Source organism: Vidua macroura, chromosome 3 (genome assembly GCF_024509145.1).
Source record: "Vidua macroura isolate BioBank_ID:100142 chromosome 3, ASM2450914v1, whole genome shotgun sequence".
NCBI classification, from domain to species: Eukaryota; Metazoa; Chordata; class Aves; order Passeriformes; family Viduidae; genus Vidua; species Vidua macroura.
This window is the reverse complement of record NC_071573.1, coordinates 26,589,282-26,617,223: the sequence shown is the minus strand read 5'-3', so window position 1 is coordinate 26,617,223 and position 27,942 is coordinate 26,589,282. Positions and strand designations below refer to the sequence as shown.

The following is a 27,942-nucleotide window of genomic DNA, read 5'->3' as shown; positions in this document are numbered from 1 at the left end:
ACATATTAAAACATAGCCACAAGAACATTAAATGTATTTCTACAGAACAAACCAGACTAATAATGCATCTCCAGATTAAGCAGCAAGACTGTTGTCACATTGTAACTGAGACTCGGTCTGGCGCCCGTCTCAGCCCTTTTTTACCTCATAAAACGCGAATACTTGAGATAAACGGTATGGTAACACCGCAGCACTTGCTAACGCACCGGAATTCACTTAACAAGTAAATAAATAGATCACTTTTTGAATTTAGAAAGAAAAACCAGCGCGGGTTCACACATCTTGTGATTTCAGCGATGTGACAGCACCGGCTTTCCCCGCCGGGGCCCGGCCCCGCTCCGCGGCCCCAGGCCGGGCCCCCACCCGCGCCTCCTGTCCCCGCTCGGCCCCGGCTCCTCCGGCGCCGCGACACCCGCCCGCCGGGATCCCTGCGCCGCCGCCGCCGGGAAATAGTCCCCTTTCTGCTCTGGGCCCGCTGACCGGGTGAGCTCCACGGCGCGGCGGCACGGCCGCGGTCCGGGAGCGGGAGCAATCCTTCCTTTCTTCTTTCCTTCGGCCGCGCCGCCGGCGCTCCAGCAGCATCCCCGCCCCTCGGCGAGATCCGGCCGGGCCGGCGCGGAGGGATTCCCGGCGCCGGGGGAGGGGGGCGCGGCGGGCGGGGGAGGAGGTGCCCGAGGGGGGGGCGGGGAGGGGGCAACATGGCGGCTCCGTATTAACTTCCCCCCCCTCAGCAGCTAGCGCTGCCGCCGCTCTCCCCCGCTCCCAGCCCTGGCATGCCGGGCACGATGGAGAAGGGCGCGGAGCTCTTGGGGGTTAAGAGCCGGGCGGCCCCCAACGGCGCCAAGAGCAGCAGCCCCTCCAACGGGCACTACTCGGAGCCGGAGAGCGGCGGCGGCGACAGTGGCGACGAGCACGGTGCGAGCCTGGGGCCGCCCCACCGGCGGCGGCAGGGGGGTGGCGGAGGCGGCGGGAGGGGCGGCGAACCGAGCCGAGCCGCCTCCCCCTTCCCGGTGCCGGGGCTCCGCCGCTCCGTCCGTGCCGCGGCCGAGCCGCGGCCGCGCGTGTGCGGGGCGGGGGGGCGGGAACGCGCGGCGCGGCCCCGCGGCTGCCCCCGCGGTACTTAACGATGGGGAGGGAGTGTCTCCCGGGAGCCGCCGCCGTCCCCATTGTTCCGCTGGAATAAACTCCCCCTTCCGCCTCCTCCTGCCCCCTCCTCGGCGGTCGTCGGGGCTTAATCCGCGGCGGCGGCGGTGGGCGGGAGGTGGCGGGGGGAGGAGGTGGCTTATTCCGCACGGCCGCGGCGGGGGCTCCGCCAGCCCGCCCGCCCGCCGCACGGCGGGAGCCTGGGACGGCGCCCGGGGACGCTCCAGCCTTTAATTTCTCTTCCCCCCTTTGCCTTGCAGATGTAGGAATGAGGGTCGGAGCGGAATACCAGGCGCGCATTCCTGACTTCGAGCCCGGTAAATCGCTTTTCGGCTGTAACCTGACATCTCCCGAGGCAGGAGGGGTGGGCTCGCCGCCGGGGCGGGCTCGCCCGGCGCTCTCCGGAGGCGGCGGCCGCGGGGCTGTATTTATGGTGCTTTTGAGCCTTTGTGTCGGCGACCCGCTGCCGGCGGCGGGAGGCTTGGCCGGGGCAGCATCTGCGCTCCGGGGGCGGGGGGCTTCGTGGCGGGGGTTCTCACTTCATTATCGGCCGCATTATGTGTATCCGGCGGGAGGCGGTGAAACAGAAAAAGCTTGATTTTTTTTTTTTTTTTCCATCCTGCCGTTAAACCTATAACCATAAAAATATTTGACGGGGGGTGATGGATGTTGTCGGGCAAGGGTGGGAAGTGATGCGCCCTGCCGGAAGCGGAGCAGACCTGGCTGCGTGCTGGAGGCGCTGGGTGGAAGATGCGCTCGGTGGGAAACTCCTGCTCCTGGTTTTGTGTGCTGTAGTAGCCTCGCTGGCCCCGCCGTGGCAGGCTGAGCTTCTCTCCTCCGCCTTCCTCGCCCCCCCCAGCCCCGCCCCGAGGAATATGGTACGCTCGCATAGCCTGGTACTCATCTCTAGCAAGTTAATTGCTAGAATGCTGCCGTGCCTTACTACACTGAGCAGGGAGACCGGAGGAGCGTTCAGCAGTTCTGCTGTAGTGGTCAGATGAAGCCTATCTACTTTCCTGTTCTCGAGACAGGCTCCATGGGTGTCAGATGATTTCTTACCGGAAGAGGATTGCTCTCAGGGTGCCTCCCAAGGCTGGAGCGAGCCCCTCTGGATGGGCGCAAGTCCCCACCGGCCAAAGAAAAGACCGGGGGAAGGAAAGCGCGAGGGTGGGATTAAATGATTGCGTGATCTTGGCTTAAGGGAATGCCTTTCCCCTAGGAAGGAGCACGCAGTCTATGCCTCTTTGTTAACAAGGCTAATTGTTTGCACCTCTTATTTTTACATTGCCTACGTAATATTTATACACAGATAAAAAGGATGGTTTCTAATCTCCAGCCTGCATTTGCTTTTCCGATAGGCCATGTAAATTAGAAAAACACCTAGTGTTTGTTTTTCTTTTTATTAAAAGCCCTTGTAGGACAATTGTGGTTCTGTGGTTTCAGTTTTGTAAACTGTATATGAAATAGTACCATTACATTAGTAACTACAGAACTAACTTTATGCTCTCCTATAACCAGACTTTTTAGAGCTCCTAAGTGTTTCTGGGGAATGTTATTCAATTAATGCCTCTTTCCCCAATAACTGGGGTTAATATATACTCACCCTATCAGTTTCCTTAATAATGGAAAGTTTCTTTAATAACTCCTGAGTTAGAGGCATAATGTTTTATTATGAGGTATTATCCTTCTTGGTGTGTGTATTTTGCTTATTAGGGCAAGAAGGTAATGATTTATTTTGGAACACCTATGTCTTAAAAAATAAATTTAAAAGTCCATCAAGTTTAAAAATGCAGCACTTACCAATTTAACAGATTGGTTATCTGAGGAGATAGATATCAGCGAGGTCTCATTCTTTCATCTCTTTGGTTTTTTGGTTGACTTTTTTTTCTGGTGAGTTTTGAGGCATAATTTCTTAGAGACAGAAGTAATGAGAGACAAAAATCTGCTCTTATCTGCTACTTTTTTGTAGCAAGTGAGGTAATAAGCTCCCCTTTAGTTCTAGGTTTGCATATATGGACATGACACTGTATTTGATTATCTTTAATTATGTTTCTTCTTGGAATTGTTCTAATTCTCTTTTTTTAGAGTTTATCAGATACTTTAGAGTATGTGTTTATTTGCAGTACTCTTGAGTGCTGTTTTAAGCCCCTTGAAATAAATAGGTGGGAGAAGGGAATCAATGATGAATAAAGTAGACATAACTCTAAGACACAAAAGTCAGCCCTGATAAACTCACAGAATACTAAAATGAGTGGAATAATCCTTGGCTTTCATTTAGCCTGTCTTGAAAAATAGCCATAAGCAATGCTCTACAACAATACACTGAGGAACAAAATATTCATGATTAATGTTGTGATGGCAGTAAATGTTTTTTTTTTTTTAACTTAGTTTATGTATAAAACAAGATAATTTTTTTAAAGAAAAACTGCAACCGTTTCTCAGTGTCTCATGGAAGAAGTAGATTGTAGTAGTGGTTGGAAGCGACAATTAGGAAAAGTTCACTTAAATTTACTCTTACCCCTCTCCACACCATATTCTTTTTACAAGCAAACTTTGAGCTAGAGCTTAAGAGAAGTACTGGTTTTGTCACCAACTATTACAGCAATGAGAGAGATTTTGTCACTGCAAGAAACAATTTTAATAAGTAAACTTGGGTTTTTTGCTTTATCTAATTTGCTGAGTTAACATGCCATCTCTTGTACTCAGATTTTCGTCTCCTCCTGGTTTTCCTATAGTATTTTATATACTTGGTGAAAGATTTTTGTTCTTATACTTTCTGACCTACCTATAGATCCAACAGGATGTTACAAAGCTATTATCCTTATATTGTGGGTTGTTTGCATCCTTTTGGAAATTGTGGTACAGAATGCACCACCCTATTGTGTCATCCACAGATAACTGCTAGAGAAGTTTTATTCTACTCAGATTTAGACTTCACAATGGTTTTAGTATGGATTTTACTTACTTAATGCTGAAATACTTAATTTCTCATTTACCCTCTTTTCAGGGATGGAGTCAAGAATATTTTATACCATTTAAGGTCACTTAAGAATGCATTTGTCTGTATGTCTTTAGAATTTTTCTCTTTCTAGTCTTCTAATATGAAAAGAGGCTTTTAAGTATTAAAATTATTAAATGGTATGGGGAAGGCTTAGTCATAAGCAGAGGAAGGTACATTTTCTGCTGGAAACCAGCATACTTTTAAATTGTCATGCTGCCCCACAATGCCCTCGCTGTGTCTTGTGTGCTTCTGGATGGTCACTTTATTCTCAGTACCTGGAATCCTGTATAGGGCTGCGCCAGCCGTGCATACCGAACTTCTAATGTGAAACTGCAATTTATAGAGGGTCAGTTTGCTGCTATGATTTCCCTGTTCTGGAAGTGGTGCAGAGTGCCTGTTGGTCATCTTCAGCTGGCTGCATTTCCTAACTGGCACTGGCAGAGGGATGCAGCAGCTGAAGTGCAGAAACCTCTTCCTCCCTGGTTTGGAGGTGTGTTTTGGGGAGAGGGAGACTTGTTATTCTTCAGATGTAGCTCTTGGTCCTTCACTTCCTTACTGGCTTACAAGTCTTCTAACACACTTTGGTTAACATGTTGCAGGGTATTTCCAGCCCCTTCCCTTGTAAAAAAGATTATGTTGCCCTTGAGGTATAAGGCAGCCTCTTTGGGGGTTAGGGCTGCTTGCTTGAGTGCTTGGGGCATAAAGGACAGGCAGGAAGCTCCCAGGAAGGTTGGTCATGGTCCTGCACATAGAGATGATGCCTTAAGTTTTAGTTTTCATATTTTTCAGATTCTGTGCTGCCTTGGTGCGTAGCTCTGAGCTTCATATTAAATGTTAGTAAGTTCTCTTCTCAGGGTAGTTAGACCAAACAATCCTTTTCCAGCTTGAGAGCCAAGGACAACCATTACAAGCTTCAGGCCCAAAAAGCATAAACAGTGAATTGAAGAGAGCAAACAAGGAGGATGGGACTTCATAACATGAACCTGTAATTGGATAATTAATCCCAATATATAAATAGACTAAAACTTATAGAAGTGTGAAACCTTGTGACTGGTTGTCCCTCTTGCAACCCTTTTGGGTCCATCTTGGGTGTAGCCCTGGCTGGATACCCAAGGTGTATCCTTTTAAGGCCTTTTAATAAATACCTACTTTATTCTTTTCGCTCTGTCTAGTCTCTGTTCCAGATCAGCCTCTCAAGGCATCAGAGATGGAGGGATCCCTGTCCTACAGCTAGGGACATCCCATGCTGAGGGCAGGGTGCCTTCCTTCAAGCTACCTCTGTGCATCTCATTATTCCTTTGCATTCCTAATGACTAATCATGTCACGCTGTTTTGTTATAAAGTGGAATGCTATATTAAGGAGTTCAGTCTTGTATACCAAAAACCTTTCAGAGTTTAGCAGTGCTTATGCCTTGAAACTGGTGCTACCTGTATGCATCTCATTATTCCTTTGTCATCCTGGCTTTTCCTTTGGCAGTGTGAAGGTGCCACCTGAATGGAAGCAGATGTCCGATTCCTGCTGGGGAAACAGCACTGCTTTGAAAAGGGGTGTTCTGGTGGTTGTTGTTTTGTCATGTGAGGGTGGCACCTCATTAGGGGAGTGTCACCACATACATGATCTCCTGCAGGCACAAGAACTCTGAAATTAATTATTTTTTGCTTTAGTACTTGAGTATTCAGTATCTGATAATATCCATAATGTCCAGTTGTCTGCAGGTATCTTTAGACATTTTTTCCTCATAACCTGAGATTCTAATACATGCTCTGGTGGTCCTGCTTTCTCCTCATCTTTAATTAGAATGAAGTGCAGGATAGTGCTAATTTACTTGTGACAAGAGAAATGTGCCTGTAACACGCTTGCCCTGCTCTTCATGAAATCTTGCATTCCTAATGACTAATCATGTCACGCTGTTTTGTTATAAAGTGGAAGGTTATGTTAAGGAGTTCAGTCTTGTATACCAAAAACCTTTCAGAGCCTGGTAGTGCTTATGCCTTGAAACTGCTGCTTTATGAGTATATGTACATTCTTAACCTGTTACAGAGCTTATGCTGCATTGAAGTTATCTGCCTTACACATCTCACTTTGGAAAGGCGCAGGAGTTCTTTAATTAACTGTTTTCAAGTTCACAGTTGTGATGGATCAAGATTGCAGAGATGATAGCAAATACAAAACACTGCCAAACTGAAGAGGGAAGAGCAACAAAACATAGTACATAAAGGGAAAGCACTACACTGTTCTTTTTTCCAAAGCACTGGGTTTGGTTTTTTATTTGCTTCAAACAAGATGTAGAACCTAAATATAAAGTGCGTAAGCTTAAAATGGAGTGAAAAGTTACTTGTTTCACTGAATAAAAAAAGCTGTTCTTCTCCAAGAAGGATGCAAGGATAGTTCCTCTGAGGGTGATTACTCAAGGAATTCATACTGACATTAGATATAAATCCAGTTGTTGAGCAATTTCTTAGTGAGATAAACTGTTGTAAACAAATAGACTGTAAGGGGCTTTTTGTTTTAGACGACATTTGTGAAACAGTAATGGAAAGTGACTCTGAATTAATGCTTTTACAGTATCGGGGAGTTTTCTTTTACAGCATGTTTTCAAAAATCATATGCTCTGATTTAGTGCTTGCATCAGTATTGCCCTGTCCTGATGGGTTGGGTAATTTGTACTGCTTCCCTTGCTATGTTGAGGTGGGGGTAAACAAACCAAAACCAAAAATTACTTTTATGTCTAACTGCTTTCTCCAGCTGTGCAATTTGCTTGGCTACAAATATTAAAATTAGAAAATTAGAAAAATCAAAACTAGAGAGAGATGAACAGAATTGTTTCTGGCATAGTTGTTAGTATAGTTTCTTGTTGAAAGGGATCAGGGATGGTGACTGAATTCCAGCTCTTACCTATTTTTGTTTGTTTGTTTTAAGGAAGCCTAACTGACCACAGTAGGTCCTAGTACTCCTATGGTAGTGATAAATGTTAGAGCACTAATGGACAATCAAACTTCAGGAGAACAAAGTTGCATCTTTGCCAACTTCACAGGGGGTAGATTTAGATATGAGGAAGAAATTCCTCACTATGGGGTGGTGAGGCACTGGCATATGTTGCCCAGAGAAGTTGTGGATACCCCGTCCCTGGAAGTGTTTAAGGCCAGTCTGGATGGGGCATTGAGCAGCCTGGTTAAGTGGAAGGTGTCCCTGCCTATGGCAAGAGGTTTGGAACTAGATAAGAATCCTTCCAACTGAAGCAATGCACTTCAGTGGTTTAATTGTGGTAACCAGGATGCTGTCTAATTTTTAGTTATACTTGAACATCCTAAGAGTGGTGTTCAGATTGAGCCATTTGATGTCTTAAGGAATTAATTATGAATTAATGACATTTTCCCCTCCCTCTCCTTAGTAGCTGGACTTCTTACTATGGTTGGCTTTTGCTTACTGTCACATAGTTCTCTAGATCATAGTTATTAAATAAATACTGAGAGTTACTTGTTTTCTTACAGGTGCCACAAAATACACTGATAAAGATAATGGAGGGATGCTTGTATGGTCTCCATATCATAATATTCCTGATGCCAAGTGTAAGTCCTTGCCTGCTTAGGAATTTGGTAATAAGTAATAAGCAATAATAAGTAAACTAAGTAATTGTTTCTGGTGTGCCTGTTTGCTCTTTATTTTCCACATAGTGAAACTGCAAATAATTAAACAAAAAGCTTATTTTTCTTTATTAAGAGAACTCCAGGTAAAGCAAAGATGATCTTCTTTTATGTTAGTAAAGTCTTTGTTTCAAATCATACTGTCTATTTTGATTATCATCATCATTGTCTGCGAAACCTTTTGTTATTAATTACAGAATAAAATATCTGAACATGAGGAACTTGCTGCTTTAAATTCCTAGGAGAAGGAGTTGCAGTGGATGAATTTAGAAAAGATTTGTTGAGGCCCACTTCAAGGGGAAATTATTACTGCTGTCACAGAAGGAAAAACCAAACATTTTTTTCCCTTTAGGAGTGACCTGAAATACAGGAGTCATCTGACTAGATATGATCAGTTATCTGTTTAATCTAGTTTAAACCTGTCTCCTGTGCTAGAATTTCCCATATGTAACGGCCTTGAGAACCTCATCCTCAGGACAGTTTCTATCTAATACCAGTAGTTAGAGATTTGTATCTCTCTATGTTTTAGGGAATGCACCTTCAACTACTGCAGAACAGTTAGAAATAAAATAAAACTGTGATTATTAAACACTTTTTTTCATTCCTTTAAAGTATAATTAACTCTTGCAGCAACAGTGCATGGCAAGGATATCCCTTGTCCATTTGAAGAAGGAGGATATGATTATTTCCTTTTCTTGATCATACCTCCTTTCAACTATTTAATTGCCACTTAATTTTAAGCTCTAGAAGGTGAATAGGAAAAGGTTTTGTTTAAAAAAGCGAGATTTAATTTCAAAATTATGACAAGTGTTCAACTCAAAGCTGGCTCTGTTATTGCTAAATATGATTTTTAAAATGTTATTCCTTAATTTTGTTATCTAATTATTGATTTTTCATACTTTCTATTGAAAACTGACTTTGTGTCATAGTTAAAATCAATATTGGTCAGTGAAAGCTATAGTAATCTGGAGGATATACATAATCATTGATATAGGATCTTCTTGCTTTAATTTTCAACATGTTTGGGAATACAAGCAGTAGAAATAGTTCAATTTAAAACTAACCCAGGAGGGGGTTCAGAAAAGGCATAGCCTTTCAATAACCAGCTAATCTCTGCTTTAAATAAATAAATAAATTATGAGCCTCTGTGGTGTTGTTGTAGTAAAAATGTGAAAAAAAGCAGAATTAGCTTGCATAAAAAGTTTATAAAAATAAATGTTCAATAATGGTCAGTGGGTTTATTTATTATTAATAAAGCTGTGAGTATATTTAACATTTTGGGGGATCTGGGCCTATGCAGTGTTAAAGCATGGGGAGAATCTTTTCCCATGTTAGATGGCTAATTCTGTCATGAAGCAGAGCTAAAAGTATTAAAGAGTAATTCTGTCATTGCTTTGTTACAGTGGATGAATATATAGCAATAGCAAAGGAAAAACATGGATACAATGTGGAACAGGTAAGTGATGTGGAATGAGAGTGCTCATTTAAACTATTTTTTTTTAATATAAAACTATAACACAACTCTTATTTTTCTCCTTGGTTACCATTAATTAACGCTGTTTCTCTTCAGGCACGGCAGCAAACTGCAGTTAAATGGATCTGCATACAGTTGTGGTCTGGATTCTCTGCAAAAGATTGAGCTCTTTGTTTTCATGACATGCTCAGCTTGTAATGTGCACTTTTGAAAGGTTTGGTATGTTTCTTGATACACTGGGCATGTCATGCAATTGTGTGTGTATATTTAGCTAAAGAGTTTCTTAGGGAAGCAGTTTACAAATTTAAAGTTTAACATTGGAATGCAAATATGGTACAATTTTGAACCATTAATTGGTAGAAATGGCACTGAAAAGGTTTCTTCCATATTGAAAAAAAACTCACCAACCTCAGTTGAGTGGGTTTTTTCAGAAGCAGGAGAACAGACTCAAGTTTTAGCTCCAAAAATAACAAACAAGTTCACTTTTTATTTAACAGCCTTTGGTCACCATTCCTTAAAAAGTAAGGATAAAACTTTGCTGGTTTGCATGTAATTCTATCACAAAGTTCTTCATAAATTAACCAATCTATGTAAAAGTGAGATTACCTATTGCAAAAAAAAATTTGCTGTACAATTGAAAAGAAGTTGTATGATCAAGTTTCGGAAGATGGAAGCTTGCTCATCAACTGCTGTCTGCCAAAGAGGCTGCCAGTGTTACAATGTCCAGAATATACCTGGGGTTTGGTGTTACTTCTTTATGCCTCGACTTCTGTTAGGCAAGAGGAGGAACTGATGGATCTCAAGTGTCCAAGAGATGGATTTCCAAAATAACTTCTGGTACAAAACATTTGTAGGCTCCTCACAGTGGAATAGAAATTCTCTTTGCAAGAGGTGCTTGTCACTTGCCATTTTAACAAGAGAAGAGGTTTGCTGTGTCCAGGTTGTTGGAAGATATGAAATCAGGGGGTTGGAGAGATGCCTGGTGATCGTGTCTGTGCTGTATGAGTGACACTGAGTGGGTTACATTGCCCAATTCCCATGCCCGAATCTTGGCATCGAATCTGCCTGTGGTTCTCTGGCAGAAAGTCCAATGAACCTAAAATTGTTTTAGACTATCGAGAAATTAAATTGTATAAGAAAGTACATTTAAATTTCTGTTCCTTATTAGGTGCATGTGATGAAGTGGCCATGCTGTTATTTGTGGATTGGAGAGTTGTAGAAAGACCACTCTCACTTTGAACTTTCAGTCTTGCATTTTGGATGATCCTCTGGCTACTAAAAAGTATTTTTATTTAAAAGTATTAATACTTAAAAGTATTTCTATTTTCCTTCTTGAGTGGGCTGGTAATAAAGGCCTATAGGGAACTGTGTAGGTGATATATATGCCCGTAAAGTAAGAAAGCAGGTCAGATTTGAGCCTCTCAGCCTAGCTCATGCTGCTCTAGAATTACTGCTGCCATGCCAACCTTAAATTGTCTGGCTTTCATACCATTAATAAAGTATAGATGTGCCCACTGTCTCCAAAGATAATTTTGTAACCTATAGTAAATAGTCAATAAAATAGTAAATACATTTTGAGAAGGGATTCTGATAGTCAAATTTTATTTCAAACAAGTAAATTGCCTGTTTTTATTTAACTTGTCTCAACATTTTAGAAAATTGACTAAATCCAAAGAGGGACTTATTTCTTTTCAAAGGCTCTCGGCATGTTGTTCTGGCATAAACACAATATTGAGAAGTCCCTTGCGGATCTCCCTAACTTCACTCCTTTCCCTGATGAATGGACAGTTGAAGATAAAGTCCTATTTGAACAAGCATTTAGCTTCCATGGAAAGAGCTTTCACAGGATCCAGCAAATGGTAAAGTAATATTTTAATCAGAAGCATTAAACAGCTCAGATGCACTAAGAACAAAGGCTCCTGTTGGGCTAAAATTTCGTGTTGATTTCTGTGTAAAAGCTTCAGGAAGAACCTTGAATATAAAATTTAATTTGACTTCGTCATGTCTCTTGGACATACAGCTTTTTCACTCTAATGAAAAGAAGCCTTCTCCCATTTTTAAAGATGTGTATGAAACACATCCCTCCTTTCAATCTTACCAATGCATTTAAAATATTGTTTAAAGATGGTTATAAACAGAGCAGAATTATCATTCTGGTTGGAATTTTAAATTTTAGAAGTGTTAATCTGTTGATGAATTCTTCTAGCTCCCAGACAAGACCATTGCAAGCCTTGTAAAATATTACTATTCTTGGAAAAAAACTCGCTCTAGGACAAGTTTGATGGATCGTCAGGCTCGTAAACTAGCTAATAGAAATAATCAAGGTGACAGGTGAGTTTTATATTCTTAAGTAGCTAACCAGAGACTGAAATCTTCCTAAGTAGAGATGTGGTGTAATTTCTAGCCATTGTTTCAATATGAACCATATGTTTCAGGTTTTAACTCATGTTGTGATATCTCTGATATCACAACCAAGGGGTTTGGTACCTGTGCTTTAAGAACTTTATTACTCCAGTCTAGGTGATTCATAATAGGAGATGGGAGTGTTTTAATGGATAACTGTAAAAACAAGGATTTAAACCCTGAAATCTATTACTGTCTGTGCAGGATATGATTCTGTAGGTGGGGGGGCCAGGGGTTGGAATTGTTTCTTTGTTTGGATTTTTGAGCTAATACGGAAATACAACTGAAAGCGCAACCACTATAAAGAGCTGAAGCAGTTACAATGCCTATGCATTGTTTTATAACAAAAATTTATATAAAATCTTTTTTTAGGAGATTTAGAACTGCTATCAGAGAGAATTAGAGCCCAGAGTAGTTTTGTTGTCTTGCATAGAAGGGAATAACATTTCTCACAGTTACTATGAAATTAAAATTTTATTGTGCTTAGTATACTTAATTATTAACTTGCACTTTTTAAAAGGTGTTATGTGTTGCATGTATAAGTAACATAATCTGTATTTATATTGGAAACTAATTTTATATCTATAGAAAATTGTTTAACTGGAGCAAAAGAGGTCTTTTTAATTATATGTTATTTTCAATAACTTCTGAAATCTAAAGTTCAAATGCTTATTTAGTGATCCTATTTCTGAAAAATTGCAAGCTAAAATTAGTTTGCTTTTAATATAGCCATTTGGAGGGGTTTAGTAATAACTAGAAATTTTAGTTTGTTTTTGCATTAATTTATTCAGAAATTCTGTTGTCAGAATGACTGGATTGGGTTCCAAACTGACTGTTCTCTTTTTAAACTTTTCTTTGATTTAATTCAGTAGATTTAATTTCCCTCCCCTAAAGTGCTAGATTTTAAGGACATTGGTGAAAAAGCAGTCCCATGTTTTCCCATCATGTGCCCTATGCTCCCCACAAACTTCAGCAAGGGTTTATTCACCTGGTGCAGTGGTTTGAAAATTGGTCTATTAAAACTAATGGGGTAAATGAAAGGTTATTTCTAGTCTTGGTATATAGTTGGCCACATAAGTGTTCGTGCTGGCGCAACTGGTTGAACTGAAGAAAGGTGACACCAAAATTCTTGGCAGCAGTACCAGCACTACTTAAAGTAACTTTGAAACTGTGATTTAGGTTTGCTTATCATAATTACTAGACTTTAATACAGAAAATCATGCTTGTAACAGCTGTCTTTTGAAAACTACAAATAATTGAGATGCTATTGTACTCAGAGTAGATAAATTCAAGTAGATAACTCTTATCCTGGTACATATTTTTATTTGGGTTTAAAAAGTAATAAAGTGACCAGCTTTTTTTATAATCTGTCTTTAGTGATGATGACGTAGAAGAAGCTCATCCAATGGATGGAAATGATAGTGATTATGATCCCAAAAAAGAAGCCAAAAAGGAGGTAACAGATAACTTAATGGTGAATGTCAGTTTGTTTGTTTTCAGTGAATGTGTTACTGTGAAGAGTGAGTTGTAGTACAGAGGTTTAGTTTTCAGCCTGCTGAGCTCCCAGGGTCTTTAAGTAGTCAAGATCTTGATGACTTCTCATTGAAACAAAATTGTATCATATGGTTTTGCCATTTTGTGGCTGTAAATGCATCTCTCATTACCTCCACTGTGCCCTGAGAGATCTTCAAGTTTTGTAAGAGCTGTATCCTCTCACAACCTAGTAAAACAGGTTGCATTTGCCCTCCTTCAGTCTTGTTACCATGTTTACAGTTTTACTGGTTGTGAACTATTTGAATCTAAATGTTTTCTTTGAATTTTAAAATTAAATTACATTTTTCAAAGAACAACATTTGTTGTTTGTTCAAAGCCACAATGAGGTGATGCATTTCAACTAATATGTGGTTTTACTCAGATGCTTCCTACTAATAAATGTAGAGGAAAAACATTTTTGTCCTAATGAGTGCTTACTGCTAGCTTTACAGGTGACTGCTGTGTTCAGGGTACATTCAGGTTCAGGGCTTTTTTGAGTTCTTTTTATAAACATCAAGCTAACTATGAACAAGACTAGAAAAATGACATTTAAGTGTTTAATTGTTTCTTTGATCAACTTCAAGCCTTTATGATCTTTCTAAATCGAGCAGTTAATGCTTCTCAAGAGTGAGAGGAGAGGTTATGCAAAACTTGAGCACTCCCATGAAATGGTATCTAGGATTATGAATAAAACTTTGCGCTTTTCATGAAAATAATATTGAGCAAGAGACTGATAAGTTTAGCTTCTGTTCTGAGCTTTGCAGTGACCTTCAATGTATCCCTTTATCTACTGGCCTTGGGGAAAAAAAGGACAATTATCCCTTTCAGTGAAAGAGTTTGAGATTACTTTTTAAACATGGGGATGTTTTATAGCACTTGCAATGTCGCATGGTCTGATAATGTACCTTTTTACTTTTCACTGTTCTAACAATGTCCCTGCAATCTAATGATTGGTGTTGCTGCCTTAGCCATGTCTAAAAAAGAGCTATTTTGCTAAATTTACTTGTAGTTTGAATCATGACATGCAGTCCAGAATGCAAGTAGTGTGTTGATAGACTTCTAGGAAAAGGACAAATAGGTCTGTAGTTTCTGATGAGCTATTTGGATCTGCACAGAATAATTTTGTGATCTAATAGTTCTGGTAGGATTTGCGTACTTTCACTTCCTAAGCAGAATATAAACTGAGTAGGCTGCTTGAGCACACAGAGCAATGGAAACTTTCTGTTACCAGATAAAACAAATATAACCTAAGCTCTCTATCTTGGCAAGACAAAATTATGAGATAATATTTTCACTTTAAATCCAGATTGAACACATAGGAACTGCAATTTCATACTGAAAGAGCAATGCAGAACCAAAACCCAAATAAATATATACAGGGCAGAAGTAAACTTAACTTTGAATTTTTTACGTGTCAAAGATGTAAGGCTCTACATCGATTTTCCAAGGAAGAACACATATCTTAAATGCTTTTAAGGTGGCCTCTATGAAGTCTGTAGGCTGGATTAAGATGTTTTATTAGCTGGGGAAGAGAATGTGGCACAAGGTCAAGTGTAGTAAAACAAGACTCTGTTTGCTGCTCTGCACTACTACTACAGAAAATAATAATAATGGCTGCTGCACTTGGTTTTGCAGTCACTGTGATCAAATGACCACCTCCTCTTAACATGCATGGATGCCAGCAGGGAGGAGCAGTAGGGAGCTGCTTGAAGTAGGGAAAAGCCTGAATTCTTTCTGTTCTGGTACTAAGCATTCCTTTGAATTAGAATATAATTGCAGAGAAAGTAATTTTTGTGTCTCTGCTCCTGGGCTATAGGGAAACTACTCAGTTGCTCTGAGGGAGTCACATACATGCAGAGAATGTTTAGGTGCCCAAACATACCTAAACAAAAACTTTGTTTCCTCTTTGCCGTTCCTTTCCTTTCCAAAGAAGCAAATAACTAAGGCCCATGCTTTCTAAATTACATAGATTTTTATAATGACTGCAGGATATGTCCATACTCTCTCTTCCAAATCTCAAATCAGCTCCTCCCCATCCCTCCAAACCAAACAGTACAGTCTCTTTCTGGAGAGTGCTTACAGCAGGGAGAAATGTCATTTTGCATTCTTGCCTGGCCTAGTTGACTTTCTCATTCTTCTCCTTTAGTATTTGTCCAAATTCTTCATATCTGATCAGAAATAAATGTGTAAAGTCACTGACTATTTGTTTTAAAAACAAGATACATACATGTATATTACTTACCTTCTGTATATGTAAGAGGTCCATGTTTGCCCTCCGTCACAGTATTCGGACTGGGATTTCCATAACACTTACTGTATTTGTAGCCATAGTAAAAAAAGGTTTTGAAAACTGACCTTTCTTAGAGTAATGCAGGCTTATCCAGCAGATGACTAGTATGCTCCATCAACTCATCTGCAAGACATAGTTGGATACTACATGCAAAGGAGGATGTTAGCTTAAGTTTTATTTGTCATAAATATGACATCACAATGCTATCTGATACTTCGTTCTTTTTAGTAAAGTTGTATACAAGATACTGTTATTCTTTAATGATTTATTTCTTGTAAATTAAAGGGCAATAATGAGCAGCCTGTTCAGACCAGCAAAATAGGTCTGGGTAGAAGAGAGTATCAGAGCTTGCAGCATCGCCACCATTCCCAGCGTTCCAAATGCCGTCCACCAAAAGGCATGTACCTGACCCAGGAAGATGTGATAGCTGTTTCCTGTAGTCCCAATGCAGCCAACACAATTCTTAGACAGCTGGATATGGAACTAATCTCATTAAAGCGACAGGTACCATGGGTTATTGGTCTTGGTTTTTTTTTTTTTTTTTTCCATCTCAGATTGTTCTGATTGTAATGGTTTTGAAGATTATCTGTGAAGATTCTGAAACTTCTTTAATGTGAGTCTTCCTTGTTTTGTTCCACAGTTATCACCACAAATGCTGGATAGTAGCTGCTCTTCAATATTGTTTTTTTTACGTTCATCTGCTCTTTTGGATAAAATGAAGCAAGATTACTTTGTACTTATTTTTAGAAAAGGGTATTAAAACATTGCTATAGATTTGGGGACAGGAAAAATCAAAAGTCACCCTTGATTTGATTTTTTTTGGTTTTTTTTTTTTTACTTTGTTAGAAGTATTTGTTTGAAAAGCAAAAATGAGACCAATGGAGCAGAGGAAGTTACATTTGTTATGCTTTAAATTGTAGCTGTTTTTCTGGATGTCCTTTCCCACATATTATGAAAGTATGAGATGTGTGTGGAAATCATGGACCTAGTTATTTCTCTGTTTGAATTGATAAGTTTTATACTTCTTATTAAATTTAGAAAAGCTTTTTAGTCTTCACCTTTAAGAGGAAAATTGTCTGCATCCTTTGCATGAGGAAATTAAATTTTGGCATTTAAAGTTGAAACATGTAATTACTCAGCTTCTAAGGGTACAGTAGTTATGTGCATGCTTGCTTTCTAGGAGCGATGGGGCTACAGAGTCAAGGCTTATTTTCTGGAATTTTTGCCTCCTTATAGAGCTACCATGTTGCAAAATCATGGAGTGAATAAAGGGTTTTTTCATGGGGTCTTTGCTCCCTTATGTTCTTTTACAGGAGAAATAAGCTTCTTTCTGTCACAGCAGGACTCTGGGGCTAAATAGCATAGGTGGGTTTCACTCTTTAGCCTAAGTGTAGGTGAGTTTCAGCCTTGAGGTTGTGTTTCTCTTTTTTTTTTTTCTTTTCTTTTGTTTTTTTTCTTTTCTTGCAGTGATCTCTCAGAGATGCAGCCTTTGGAATCTCCCACTGAGTTGTCTGCTTTTGTGTCCATACTTAAGAACCCTTGTAATAGCTGTGCACCATAGTATGCCAAATTATTTTCTTACCTATATTCTTATGTGCATCAATGTCAGATTTAAGTGGTTCATGGATGTGTATATGTACAATTTAGAAAGTCTATCCTTTTTATAAACCAAGAAATATTTAAAATAATTTCAAGAATCCCCCCTAATTAAATTAGAATTATCTCAGGTCAACAAAAAGCATCTGTCAGAAGGAACCAACTGGAAACATCTCATGATTTTTTTTTTTTAGAAGGAAGAAGTTAATAAGTTAATATATGCAATACATCTCACATGTCTAAGAATGAACTTTTGTGTCTAGAGTATTCTTAATTCTTCAAGAACCTATGCATCCTTATCAAAAATTACTTGTTATGAACAGCTTTTAATATTCTTGCAAACAAACTGTTCTTTTGGAAGACTGGCTTGATTTTTTTTCTCCATAGTAAACTGATGTGTTTTTTTTTGTTTTTAAAAGTTTTTTTTGAAACAGTTAAAAGTAGTGAAGCCTTAAACCATAATATTTCTCTTTTTAACTTAGGAGGTACACTTGTGGCAATCCTAGTGAAGATAAATGTGTAAAGTGACCAACTTTCTTTGTGGAGCTGATTAACTTTGTTGTTTTTGACCAAGGTTCAAAATGCTAAGCAAGTAAACAGTGCACTTAAACAGAAAATGGAAGGCGGGATTGAAGAATTCAAACCTCCTGAGGTAAATCAGAATAAATACTGAAACTTCTGGCCTTGAACTTACATTAGTGGGAAGCTGCAGAAATGTGTTTTGCTACAGCCTAGTGTTTGCACTTCAGCAGCAGCTTAAACAGGATCCATTAAATTACATGCAGGGGGGAGTCTAGCTTCTTTACAAGAAATCGTGGTAGGCGCTTTTTATGGCAACTGGTTGAAAAAAGAAGCAGAAAAAACTGAAATGTCATGTCAGTTCACAATAATAGGGAGCTGAAATTGAGCTCTGATACATGGGGGCTTTTTGGATTAAAAATACGTAATGTAGATTGCCAGTAATAAATGGTGTTCTGTGTGAAAACATGACTATATATACATTTTGGCATCTAAAATGAATGATCTGTTACTACAGAAGTTCTAGTTTTGCTTGTTTTAAAGGCTTGGATATGAAACATAACCTGAATGCAAAATACTCTAAACACCAAGTCCAAATAGTTTAGATAAATGTTACTATAAATTCAGATTCTGTCTGCATAAAGATCATTAGCTTGTGCATAAGTTATTATGTAGCTGATACTAAGAATTACAATAAAACAGAGGAAAAACTGCTGGCGTAGTTTTAAGCTCAAATCCATAAACACTGTTTCCTCTGCATGAAAACAATCTTAAACTATAAATTTATGGCTTATAAGCAAGAGGTTTTTACCTATTTTGCAAACTGTAGTGCAAGTAAAACACATTGATGCTCAGATATTTTGCAGCTGTTGAAACAATTTAATGATCTTTGTGCCATTTTTCTAATTTTAATAGTCTAATCAGAAAATCAATGCCCGTTGGACCACAGAAGAGCAGCTTCTTGCAGTACAAGGTATGTTAATAGTAGCAGCAAGTTGAAATCTGATGCTAAAGGATTTGAAGAGGTGATTAGGCTTATATTTGTACTTCCTTCTAATACAAAGCTAAACTTTATCTGGTCACCTGGAAAACAGCAAAACTATTGAGACTATTTAGGGCATTTATTCAAGCAATACGACACTAGGCTTTCTGTTACCCATGTTAAATTTCAAAGAGAAAAGCTAAGCAGGATTTAACAACTGTATTAGTACCAGAAAGTCCCTTCAATCATAATCTAAATCACTTTACATTAATTTCTCTAATGTGAAAGACTAAAGCAATAGTTAAAGTAATAAAATGTGAAGCATTTAAGACCTCTCCAGTATCCTAAGGTAGGAAAAAGCAGAAGTAAATCTGCTTTACTGTTGCTTTTCTCTGTTCGTGAGGGAATAATGGGCAGGTATCTACCCATTAGGCCCTTTAAGAGTCTAAAGCTGGATATGGATGCTTGACTAACAGTCTTACTGGGCTAAAACCCCAGCATTTTCTGGTAAGCTATTCATATTGCAATAATTTGCATTTATTTCATTTATGTGAAGGAAAACTGACTCTTGTATTAGCATGCACTGCCAAATCAAGGAACATGTAAGGGAAATATCTGGACATGCTGTCTTGAAGGCATATATTGACTCACTTATGTGGATCATCTTTTATAAAGGTAATAGCTCAGTTATATCAATCTGCTTTACTCCTCTGTATTCTTCACCTTGAAAATGAGAGAGTGAGTTTTAGTATAAAATATTCAGTGGATCACAATATCAGTGTGAAGTTGCCAGGTATGCCATACCTGGTACTTATTTATTAGTCAGATGACTGAACCTAAAGTGAGGTTATTTTGAATTGTGAATGGAAATGCAGAAAGACATAGTGTGTCTTAAATAAAGCCTTTCAATTTACATGCTTCAGGCTTGGATTTGCATCTCCAAACTATCCTCAGTTCATTCTCTCACTATTGCTAAATACTTCAGTATTTTGTTCCCAGTTGCAACTGAAGGATATGTCTCTAGTGTGATAGACTAGTAAGTAAAAGGCTTGCTGGAAAAATGAGGAAAATCCAGGGTCATTGTGCCTGCCTTAGAATGAAAGGATTCAAACCATTTTGCCTTTTCATAGTTTAGTTATTGGAGTTCTCTCTAGGCAACAGTTTGGAGAGTGATAAGAATACAGTCAATTTTTGTTAAGCTGTGACACTTTGTAACCAACAAAACAAATAAAGTAGAGCCTGAGCAAAAGAGGGTGAGTGTTGGTGGTGACTCCTTGGAGTGGTGATCCAGTGTTCTGGTCCCTAGGGATGGTTCTGTGTTTTATAAAGGTAGTCAGCCTTAAGGTGGGGTGAGAAATCCGGCTTTCTGAAAGAAATCTGTTTTCATTGGCATGTGCTTCTTATAGGTATTGTTTCCTCTGTGGACCCTTTCCCTTGTCACTATATAAAATGGAGATGGGAGAGAATCTTAATGACAAGAACAAAGTGTTACAATTATCCCTCCCTTAGTGCTTGCTCTCTCTCCTGGAATGAGAGTGCTGTAAGCATTTACCTCCCATCCCTCAGACTAAGGACCCTGATTTCTTGCTTCAAAGCAATTGTTTGAGGACAGTAGTAGACTCTAGGCATGAGGCAGCTATGCTGTGTTTTTTCCTGGCTTTGTTTTTAGAAGGCAGCCACAGTTACTCTATTAAAAGCATCCATAACATGCATTATTAGGCTTGGACTTGAAAGTTGATTTGTACATGGGGACATTTAGTTTGTACACTTTAAAACAGATTTAGTTCTTTAAATGTATTGGTATATTTTGGCATATGCTTTTAATAATTTCACAGAAATCATAAGCAGGTAGGTGGCACTTACATGATTTGTTCACTTGAATTTGGACAATAACTCAAACCATGGAAATTGTAAATATAATTTGCAGTAATTTTGGTACTGTTTTTTGTAAACATGAAAAAACTCGTTATCTGCAGGCTAATCTCAAGGGATTGCTAGTAACTAAGAAAGAAGTAATGAGAAAACCTATCTTAAAATAGAGCTGTGTGTAATCTTAAAAGCAGTGTGGGTGCCTGCAATAGGGTTGTGGACTCAGATTTATGATCTCTGAGCCAATATATTCTCAGTATAATTCATCAGTTAACAGTTCAGCTTTGAATAGTTGTTAAATGTAATGGGTTAGTTCATCAGTTAATGTTCTTAAATTGCAAACTTTTATGTACAGAAATGTATAAGCACGATCATGTTTTCAGACTAAGATCTTGGCCATAAAACTGCAATTGCAACAATGTTTTAACACTTGTTCAAGACAACAAAATTTGCACTGAAAAGCAGTGCATGATTTTCATGGCATTGCAGGGAAAAACAGTTGGGACAATCAGGATCTAACTCTACATATAAGATAGTTGCCAGGAGCACTGTAATCCTATCACAGTGGAACTGCAGCTCTCATTAACTATTTCTGCCTCATTGTGGTGCTGTATCATATTGCTTTGCACCCTGATTAATATTGTTTGCTGTGCTGTACAACATGAAGCAGTGTAAACAGCATCAAACTTGGATTTATGAGTTTCTCCAAGAGAGACGTTCAAGATGAAATGCTGTAATGAAGAGCATGCACGTGTTCCAATGTACCTTTGCAGCTGGATGAAGTTCTGAAGAGCTTGAAGGATTCCTGTGAGCTGGGCTGCTTTCAAATGAGCTGGGAGAAAACCATTCATACATGGGAAGTGAAGCTGTGCAGTCATCCTTTTTGAGCTTCACTTTGATCAGCCGAATAAAATGATTGAATAACGGATTGAAGATGTGAAATAATTTGGGGGTGAATTTGTATAAGGATGCATAAGAAATTTGGACCAGTTTGACAGGGATGGTGACTTGGCAGCAACTCTTAGAGATATGCCATCACCTTATACATTAAAGTTTTATAAGCACACAGTGAATTTTCTCTATTTCTTATGTGGCTTGAAAGGCTTTTAATAAGTCATTGTGGTAGAGCAGTAGTAATAACATTGAAAAGAATCCAAAATGAGTAGTGCTGTGTGTAGATAAACTAAGGAAATTTCATTTTATTTAGATTTTGTTTTTAAGAGTTGGGTTCTTTATGAAGATGAGAGCGCATGTTTTCAAGCTGTTTGCTTGGAAATAGGCTTTAAGACCTTATTTTTTGACAACTTGAGTTGAAGATAACCAGCAGGCTCAGTTGTTTTGCAGATTAAGGGAGGAAAGAAGTGTAGCCAGCATAGTAACAGAAAAGGCTGAAATCACTAAAAGTCTGTATTAGTTTTTAACAGAAATGTGCTTTGTTCTGCTGGGCACCTTGTTCACTTGATTAATTGTACAGGATGTTAGATATATTGCAGTGGATGTTTCATGTTCATTATAAATCAGTAAGGGTGGTAATGGTGGGGCAGACAAAGAATACTAAAATACTGGAGGCAATGTTCTGTGGGCACACACAGCTTTTCAGGAGTATAGCTGATACCTTGTACAGCTGATAATGCACAGAGCCAAATCCCTGTCTTTGCTTTGCCTGGATCCATGCCCTCCCACGTGGCTCTGAAATCTTTCCAAGGTTCCTGCAATCAGGAGGGTTGTATTCTTTTGTCCTCCCCAGAAAAAGATACTAAATAATGTAGCTGGGCTCTTGACAGCTGAAACATCAGCTTCAGCTGCAGAATTTGTTACTATCCTGGAGGTGAACTTTTCTTTTAAATTGAACAGTGTGTACATTACCACATCAGAAGTGCCTAATAACAAGGAAAGTAGAAAGGAGCAGAACAAACTGAAGGTCACACTCTTCCCAATTAAGTTGAAAAGGAACATAGCTTTCAGATTTGAAACAACTCTCACTTTCTGAACATTTTGCTTCATTTTCTGAAGTGAGGCATGAAATCAGGCATAAATTTCTTTTCCTGTAATGAGAAAGAGTGCCTGTCCTCTAAGAACTGTAATATGTTCCGAATGAGTTTAACTATCAGGAGCTTCACAGGAGAAGTCAAATTGTAATCTGCTCATGCATAACTTGACGGCAAAAAAAATGTTCTGTTTACTCGCTCTGGAATAAAATTGGTTTATTTCTTCAAGTCTCCAAACTTTTTGACACTTGTAAATAAAAATATACTTTGTGCAGCTAAAAGCTGTGTTCTAGGAGGTGGGAGAAGTTGAGGATTTTTTTTCTTAAGCAGGAGAGGGGAAGAACTAGACATATACTCTAAATATAACAAAATAAATATAATTTTTATTATAATTCAAATTTTAAGTTAAAAACTATGGCGTGTTGCACTCTAGTTTTTTGTGTTATATGCAAATGTAGTTTTAAAAGTATTTAAAATGTGTATTGGGGTTTTCTTTCAAAGTGCTCATAAACAAAAGTGACTACTGCTGTCAGTGCAAAAGTTAATGAAAAGAACAAGGCAAAGATCACCTGTCATACTGCTTATCAGTAGGGGATTTAATCCTGCAGGCTTGTGCTGAGCCATCTTATAAGCAGACACTAGTAGCTTAAATATATTTACAGTCTCCAAGGTGGTTGTCCCAAACCCCCAGATTTTTCTACCCAGTTTGAATGATGAATGAAAGCTTCAAGCAGGCTTTGTGAGGTGAACACTTGGCAGTTACTCTGTGTAGCCTGAGTAGAGCATGTCACAAGTGCAGGAATGAGCAGTATATTGTGATTACAGAACTGTGCCCCCTGTTCTGCCCTCTGCCACTCCTGCCCCGCTGGCTGTGGGAAAGAGCCATCTGTGTGCAGCTGGTGTGGAAGGAACCTGTAGGAGCTATCAGTGTTTGTCATTTGATATTTCCAGCATTTTATTCTGTTTACAGCCATTCACACATGCTCAGTCACCCTTCCTCCCCTCTTGAGCCGGTCTTGGGCTTCTGCCCTTACTGTGAGCACACTGAAAGATTCACTGTGGTTGTCAGAGGCCAAATCTCTGTGGTTTTAGGTTGAGAGGCTTGGTGAGTAAGCCAGGATATTTTAAGAAGAATGGGTAATGACTTTTTAATAAAGTTCTTGATTTGTATGTTGATAGCTGTGCTATTAAAAATTACTTTGTTTTTAATGGAAATTGAGGCCTTCTCCTAATTGAGAAGTTCTCCTAATTAGCGAGTCCTCGGTTTGCAGGTCCCATAGATTCTCTCTATAAATACATCACACGTAGCTGTGTCTGACTGATTCTTCACAGCTATGTTATTTACTTTGCCTTCCAGGTGTCCGAAAATATGGTAAAGATTTTCAAGCTATTGCAGATGTAATTGGCAACAAGACTGTTGGCCAAGTGAAGAACTTCTTTGTAAACTACAGGCGTCGGTTTAACTTAGAGGAGGTATTGCAGGAATGGGAAGCGGAACAAGGAACCCTGGCTTCTAATGGTGATGCTTCTGCTTTAGGGGAGGACACAAAAAATACTTCTAATGTGCCATCAGGAAAGAGCACTGATGAAGAAGATGAGGTGTGTTTTGTGTACCAGAAATAAGTAAGCATGGGTTGAGGAACAGCATTTTATTTAGTGATAATATATAAGGTTAACTGGTGTGGAGTGGCAAACCGCATTCTAAAGAATGATGATGAGCTTGCATAGAACTTCAGCCAATGTCGTTAACCAGCTGGGAGCAGGACTGCACCTTTGATAGTGACGATCATGTTACTGTTTTAGTGTTAAAATACACTTCTTGTTCTAGAAGAAGACTTGCTTTGTAAATATTTTTAGTTCTGCTGTCTATAATGTTTTGGTTGGTGATTTCTTTTCAGTAACTTCTCAGTTCTTTGGTTTTATTTTTTTAAATGCTGTTTCCTGTGTAGTGGCCAGTGGCAGCCCAACCGCGTCACGTCCTGGCCGGGACACCCGTTCACACAGTCTTGTCTTTGTCCTTTGTGCAGGCACAAAGCACTCCGGCCACTCAGTGTTTAGGCCCTTCACCTCCAGCACACGCATCTGCTCCAGCACCTGCCGCTCCCATGGCAACTCTAAATCAGCCGCCCCCGTTACTTCGTCCAGCACTTCCCGCTGCTCCTGCCCTGCACCGCCAGCCCCCACCGCTCCAGCAGCAGGCGCGCTTCATCCAGCCGCGGCCGACCCTAAACCAGCCTCCCCCCCCGCTCATCCGCCCAGCTAATTCCATGCCTCCTCGCCTCAACCCCCGGCCCGTGCTGACCGCGGGCAGTGGCCAGCAGCCGCCCTCGCTCATTGGAATTCAGACAGAATCTCAGTCCACTCTGCACTGAAGAAATAAAAGCAGAATTATGCTAACTCCCACGTTTGAAAATTTGTATCAATGTACTTTTTTTTTTCCAAATAATGAAGGGGAGAAAAGAGCAAGCCTTCACAGGTATCAGACCAGTTTTCCAGAGGAGCAAGCTAAGAACTAGAAACAGAACAACGTCAATGACCACCTGTATAAAAATATTTTTATGCTGAAGACTTGTACAGTAGAACAATGCCTACAGTGCAGCCCTCCTCTGTATGAGTAACTGTTGAAGGAAGCTAATTTCTTAAATGAATAAATGTTCAACACACCAAGATTTTGTTTAACTGATTTTTACTCTATTTATTTTATTACAGTTCTTTATAGTCAAGCATCTAATTACAGGAAAGTAGTCTGGCAAATCTAGAAATAGATAATATCGTAGGAGACGTAAATGTAGTGTTGGGATTTTTTGTGTGTGTGATTTTTTTAAATATTTTTTTTACCTTTTAGTGAAAGAAAATAATGGTTTTGGGTTCAGAATGTTTGACCCTGATTAGATAACAGTAGAAGCATTTCACACACTTGTAAAATGTAGGTCTTCTCTTCATGTTTTCCCAGAAGATCTTAGCTTGTTTTAAAAGGTACTGGCTTATTAAGTCATCTTTCAGAGTATTCTGAAGACTTGGTGAGCTATTGTACCAAATTTATCAAATTTGATGTGTGTTCTACTCATAGAATTTAACTGGAAGCAGGAGTCCAGTTTCTTGCTGCAGTTTTGTCTTGTGGGCTGGGCAGGATAGAGTGACAGCAGCTTCCACCACCCAGGGGGATGACAGGACAGCAACCATCTAGCAAGAATTATTAATTTAATGCGTTATTCCACTAATTCTTCTAATGTAAGTACAGTAGAATTACATTCCTCTGAGAATGACTGCAGTTCGTGTATGTTAGATCACTGATACCTTGCTTGAGTATTAATGAGGGAAGTGTAGAGGCTGGTGGTGCTGGTAGAGTATCATGGGAGTAGTTACCTGCTGCCAACCCAGTCTTACTTTTAAGTGATTATCTCTTGGCTCCTGCTATATTTCTGGCAAAGTTGATTACATGAGTAGATGGTACTGGGGGAAGAACAAAGGTGTTTGTTTATTTTATTGACTCAGTAAAACCTGCATATAGATATTAGTATTGCTTCCAGATTATAGGAGTTTGAAAGAAACTCATTTCACTGCATTCTCATCTGAAACCTTGATTGATGCGTAGCAGTGTTTTGGGGTGGGGTGTTTTTTTGAGGGTTTTTTTTTTTTGTTTGTTTTGGTTTTTTTTTGTAAAAACAGATGCCTCTAACCTCCAAGTAAACCAGGCTCCAAATATGAGTAGCACTGTTTGAAACTGTGTGATCTGAATTAAGCTATTGAAAAATAATGCATTCTTGATTATGTAATAATATTCATGTTGACTGTCATACTATTTTGAAAGGTTTTTTTGCTTATAGCTGAAATGGTGTCTAAAAGTCTTTTTAACTCCATTTTGTTTTCAACTAGATTTGCCCTTGACTAAAATGAGACTTTTTATGCAAATGGAATGTGCTCTCCCTAGGTTTTTTTCACAGATAAATTAGGTGGTCTAATGATCAGTTTAGCAGCTAAATAAGGTCTTTTTATAATGTGCAAAGGGAAGTTCTTGTACTATCAGATTCTATTTCATTTGAAAATGTAGTATTAAAGTTTGATAGTTGTAACCTGAATTTCAGTTGAAGTGTTGACCTTTATGTTTTAGTTCTTAATTTTAAAATATTCTCAGATCAAACTTGAGAGATTTTTCTTTCTGAAGAGCTTTCACTGATGTGCCGAGATGTTGTACAAAAGGTCTTTCTTAAAAATTTTCTTTTGCATCAGAGTAGGTGCTTAGCCACTATGTGAGCATCAGGCGACCCCCTGTCTAAGTAAAGCAGAATTTCAAAACAAGCACCAAGGAATTAGTGGTCATGGAAACTTGTGTTCTGGGAGTCACGAGTCTTTAGTGTGCCCTCACCAGCTGCACACAAATCTGGCTGCTCTCTGGTCTTTAAAATCAATACAAAACCACGATGGTACATTTTTACAGTATAATTGTTAGCACTGATAAGATTCATCTTCAGTATTTTTTTTTCTTGTTTTTTCTTTTTTTTTTTTTTTTTTTTTTACTTTTAAGCATCGAGTCTCCCAGGTGTGTGTATTGTACATCTGCTAATTTTTGTCTTGTCTCTTGTTGATAGACTTCAGTATGCAGAATGTTGGGTGTTACAGTACAGTTGGCCACCACCAACTGCTATGAAACTGTTCAGTACATTGTAATTCCGTTTAATCTTGTTTAAATATTCTATAACTGGGCAAAGGTGCTGTATTTGAAGGGGGGAGGGAGGGTCAGAGATAGGTAGGGTAGTATTTCATAATTTACCTACACTGTAGCACACAGTAGGGAACTCCTAGCATTTGTAGTACTAAATAAGTATGTACATAGCAAAATGTCTTTATTGTGTGCTTTGCAGAATATGTGCATACAGTTTGCACGTCCTGTTTTGGGGGGTAGGGTTTGTTTTAAGCAGTGTTTGCCTGGAGAGTGATATGCTTGCTGCTTAATCAAAGGATTAAAGTTTCAAAGAAATCTGTGTCTTCTATTTTTATGTACCTTGTAATGGTCTAACATGTTAGGGCCCTTATACTGTGATTCTCTTCTAAATTCATTTATATTTTTTTAAGAATTAGAAATAAAATTATAAATGGTGTTGATTTCAGTGGGAAATTTCTTTTGCCATATCTAGTCTCCTCTTTTGTAATGTAGTAATGAACTCTGACTTCAAGGTTGGCTTCATTTTGTCACTTTAAAAAATGTACAATGTTTGCACACTAACGTTTGGCAGAGAACATGTATCCTACATTGTTCAAAGCTAATGTAACTCTACAGCTTTTTGTACAGTTTATTTTAGTTAATAAAGCAAAATGGTACTAAAAAATTACATTTTACAAATGCAAGGCATAATCGGAACAACATGTATTCAAGAAACAACACTTGAAAAATATGGATGTACAAGAACTATCAGATTTAATTGTTGCACTTTAAATCAGAATGGGTACGAAGTTGAGCAGGTATTTCTGCATTTAATAAAACAATCACTAAACATTGCA

General features: G+C 39.1%; 1 protein-coding gene across 9 annotated transcripts; it reads left to right on the top strand.

The window, feature by feature from the left end:
- The first annotated feature begins 92 nt into the window (after positions 1-92).
- RCOR3 (REST corepressor 3) lies at positions 93-27,942 on the top strand. Of its 9 annotated transcripts, XM_053972697.1 has the most exons (13): positions 95-915; positions 1,404-1,460; positions 7,637-7,714; positions 9,193-9,245; positions 10,961-11,122; positions 11,470-11,594; positions 13,044-13,140; positions 15,775-15,993; positions 17,660-17,737; positions 18,520-18,577; positions 23,801-23,815; positions 23,981-24,042; positions 24,471-27,942. In XM_053972697.1, the coding sequence occupies exons 1-13, from the start codon at positions 774-776 to the stop codon at positions 24,813-24,815; spliced, it is 1,491 nt and encodes a 496-aa protein (XP_053828672.1). In that variant the 5' UTR covers positions 95-773; the 3' UTR covers positions 24,816-27,942. The 9 variants fall into 9 exon arrangements, with proteins under 9 accessions (XP_053828676.1, XP_053828672.1, XP_053828677.1 ...); XM_053972694.1 differs by having other exon boundaries at positions 97-915; positions 23,801-24,042; XM_053972695.1 differs by having other exon boundaries at positions 99-915; positions 13,044-13,122; positions 23,801-24,042.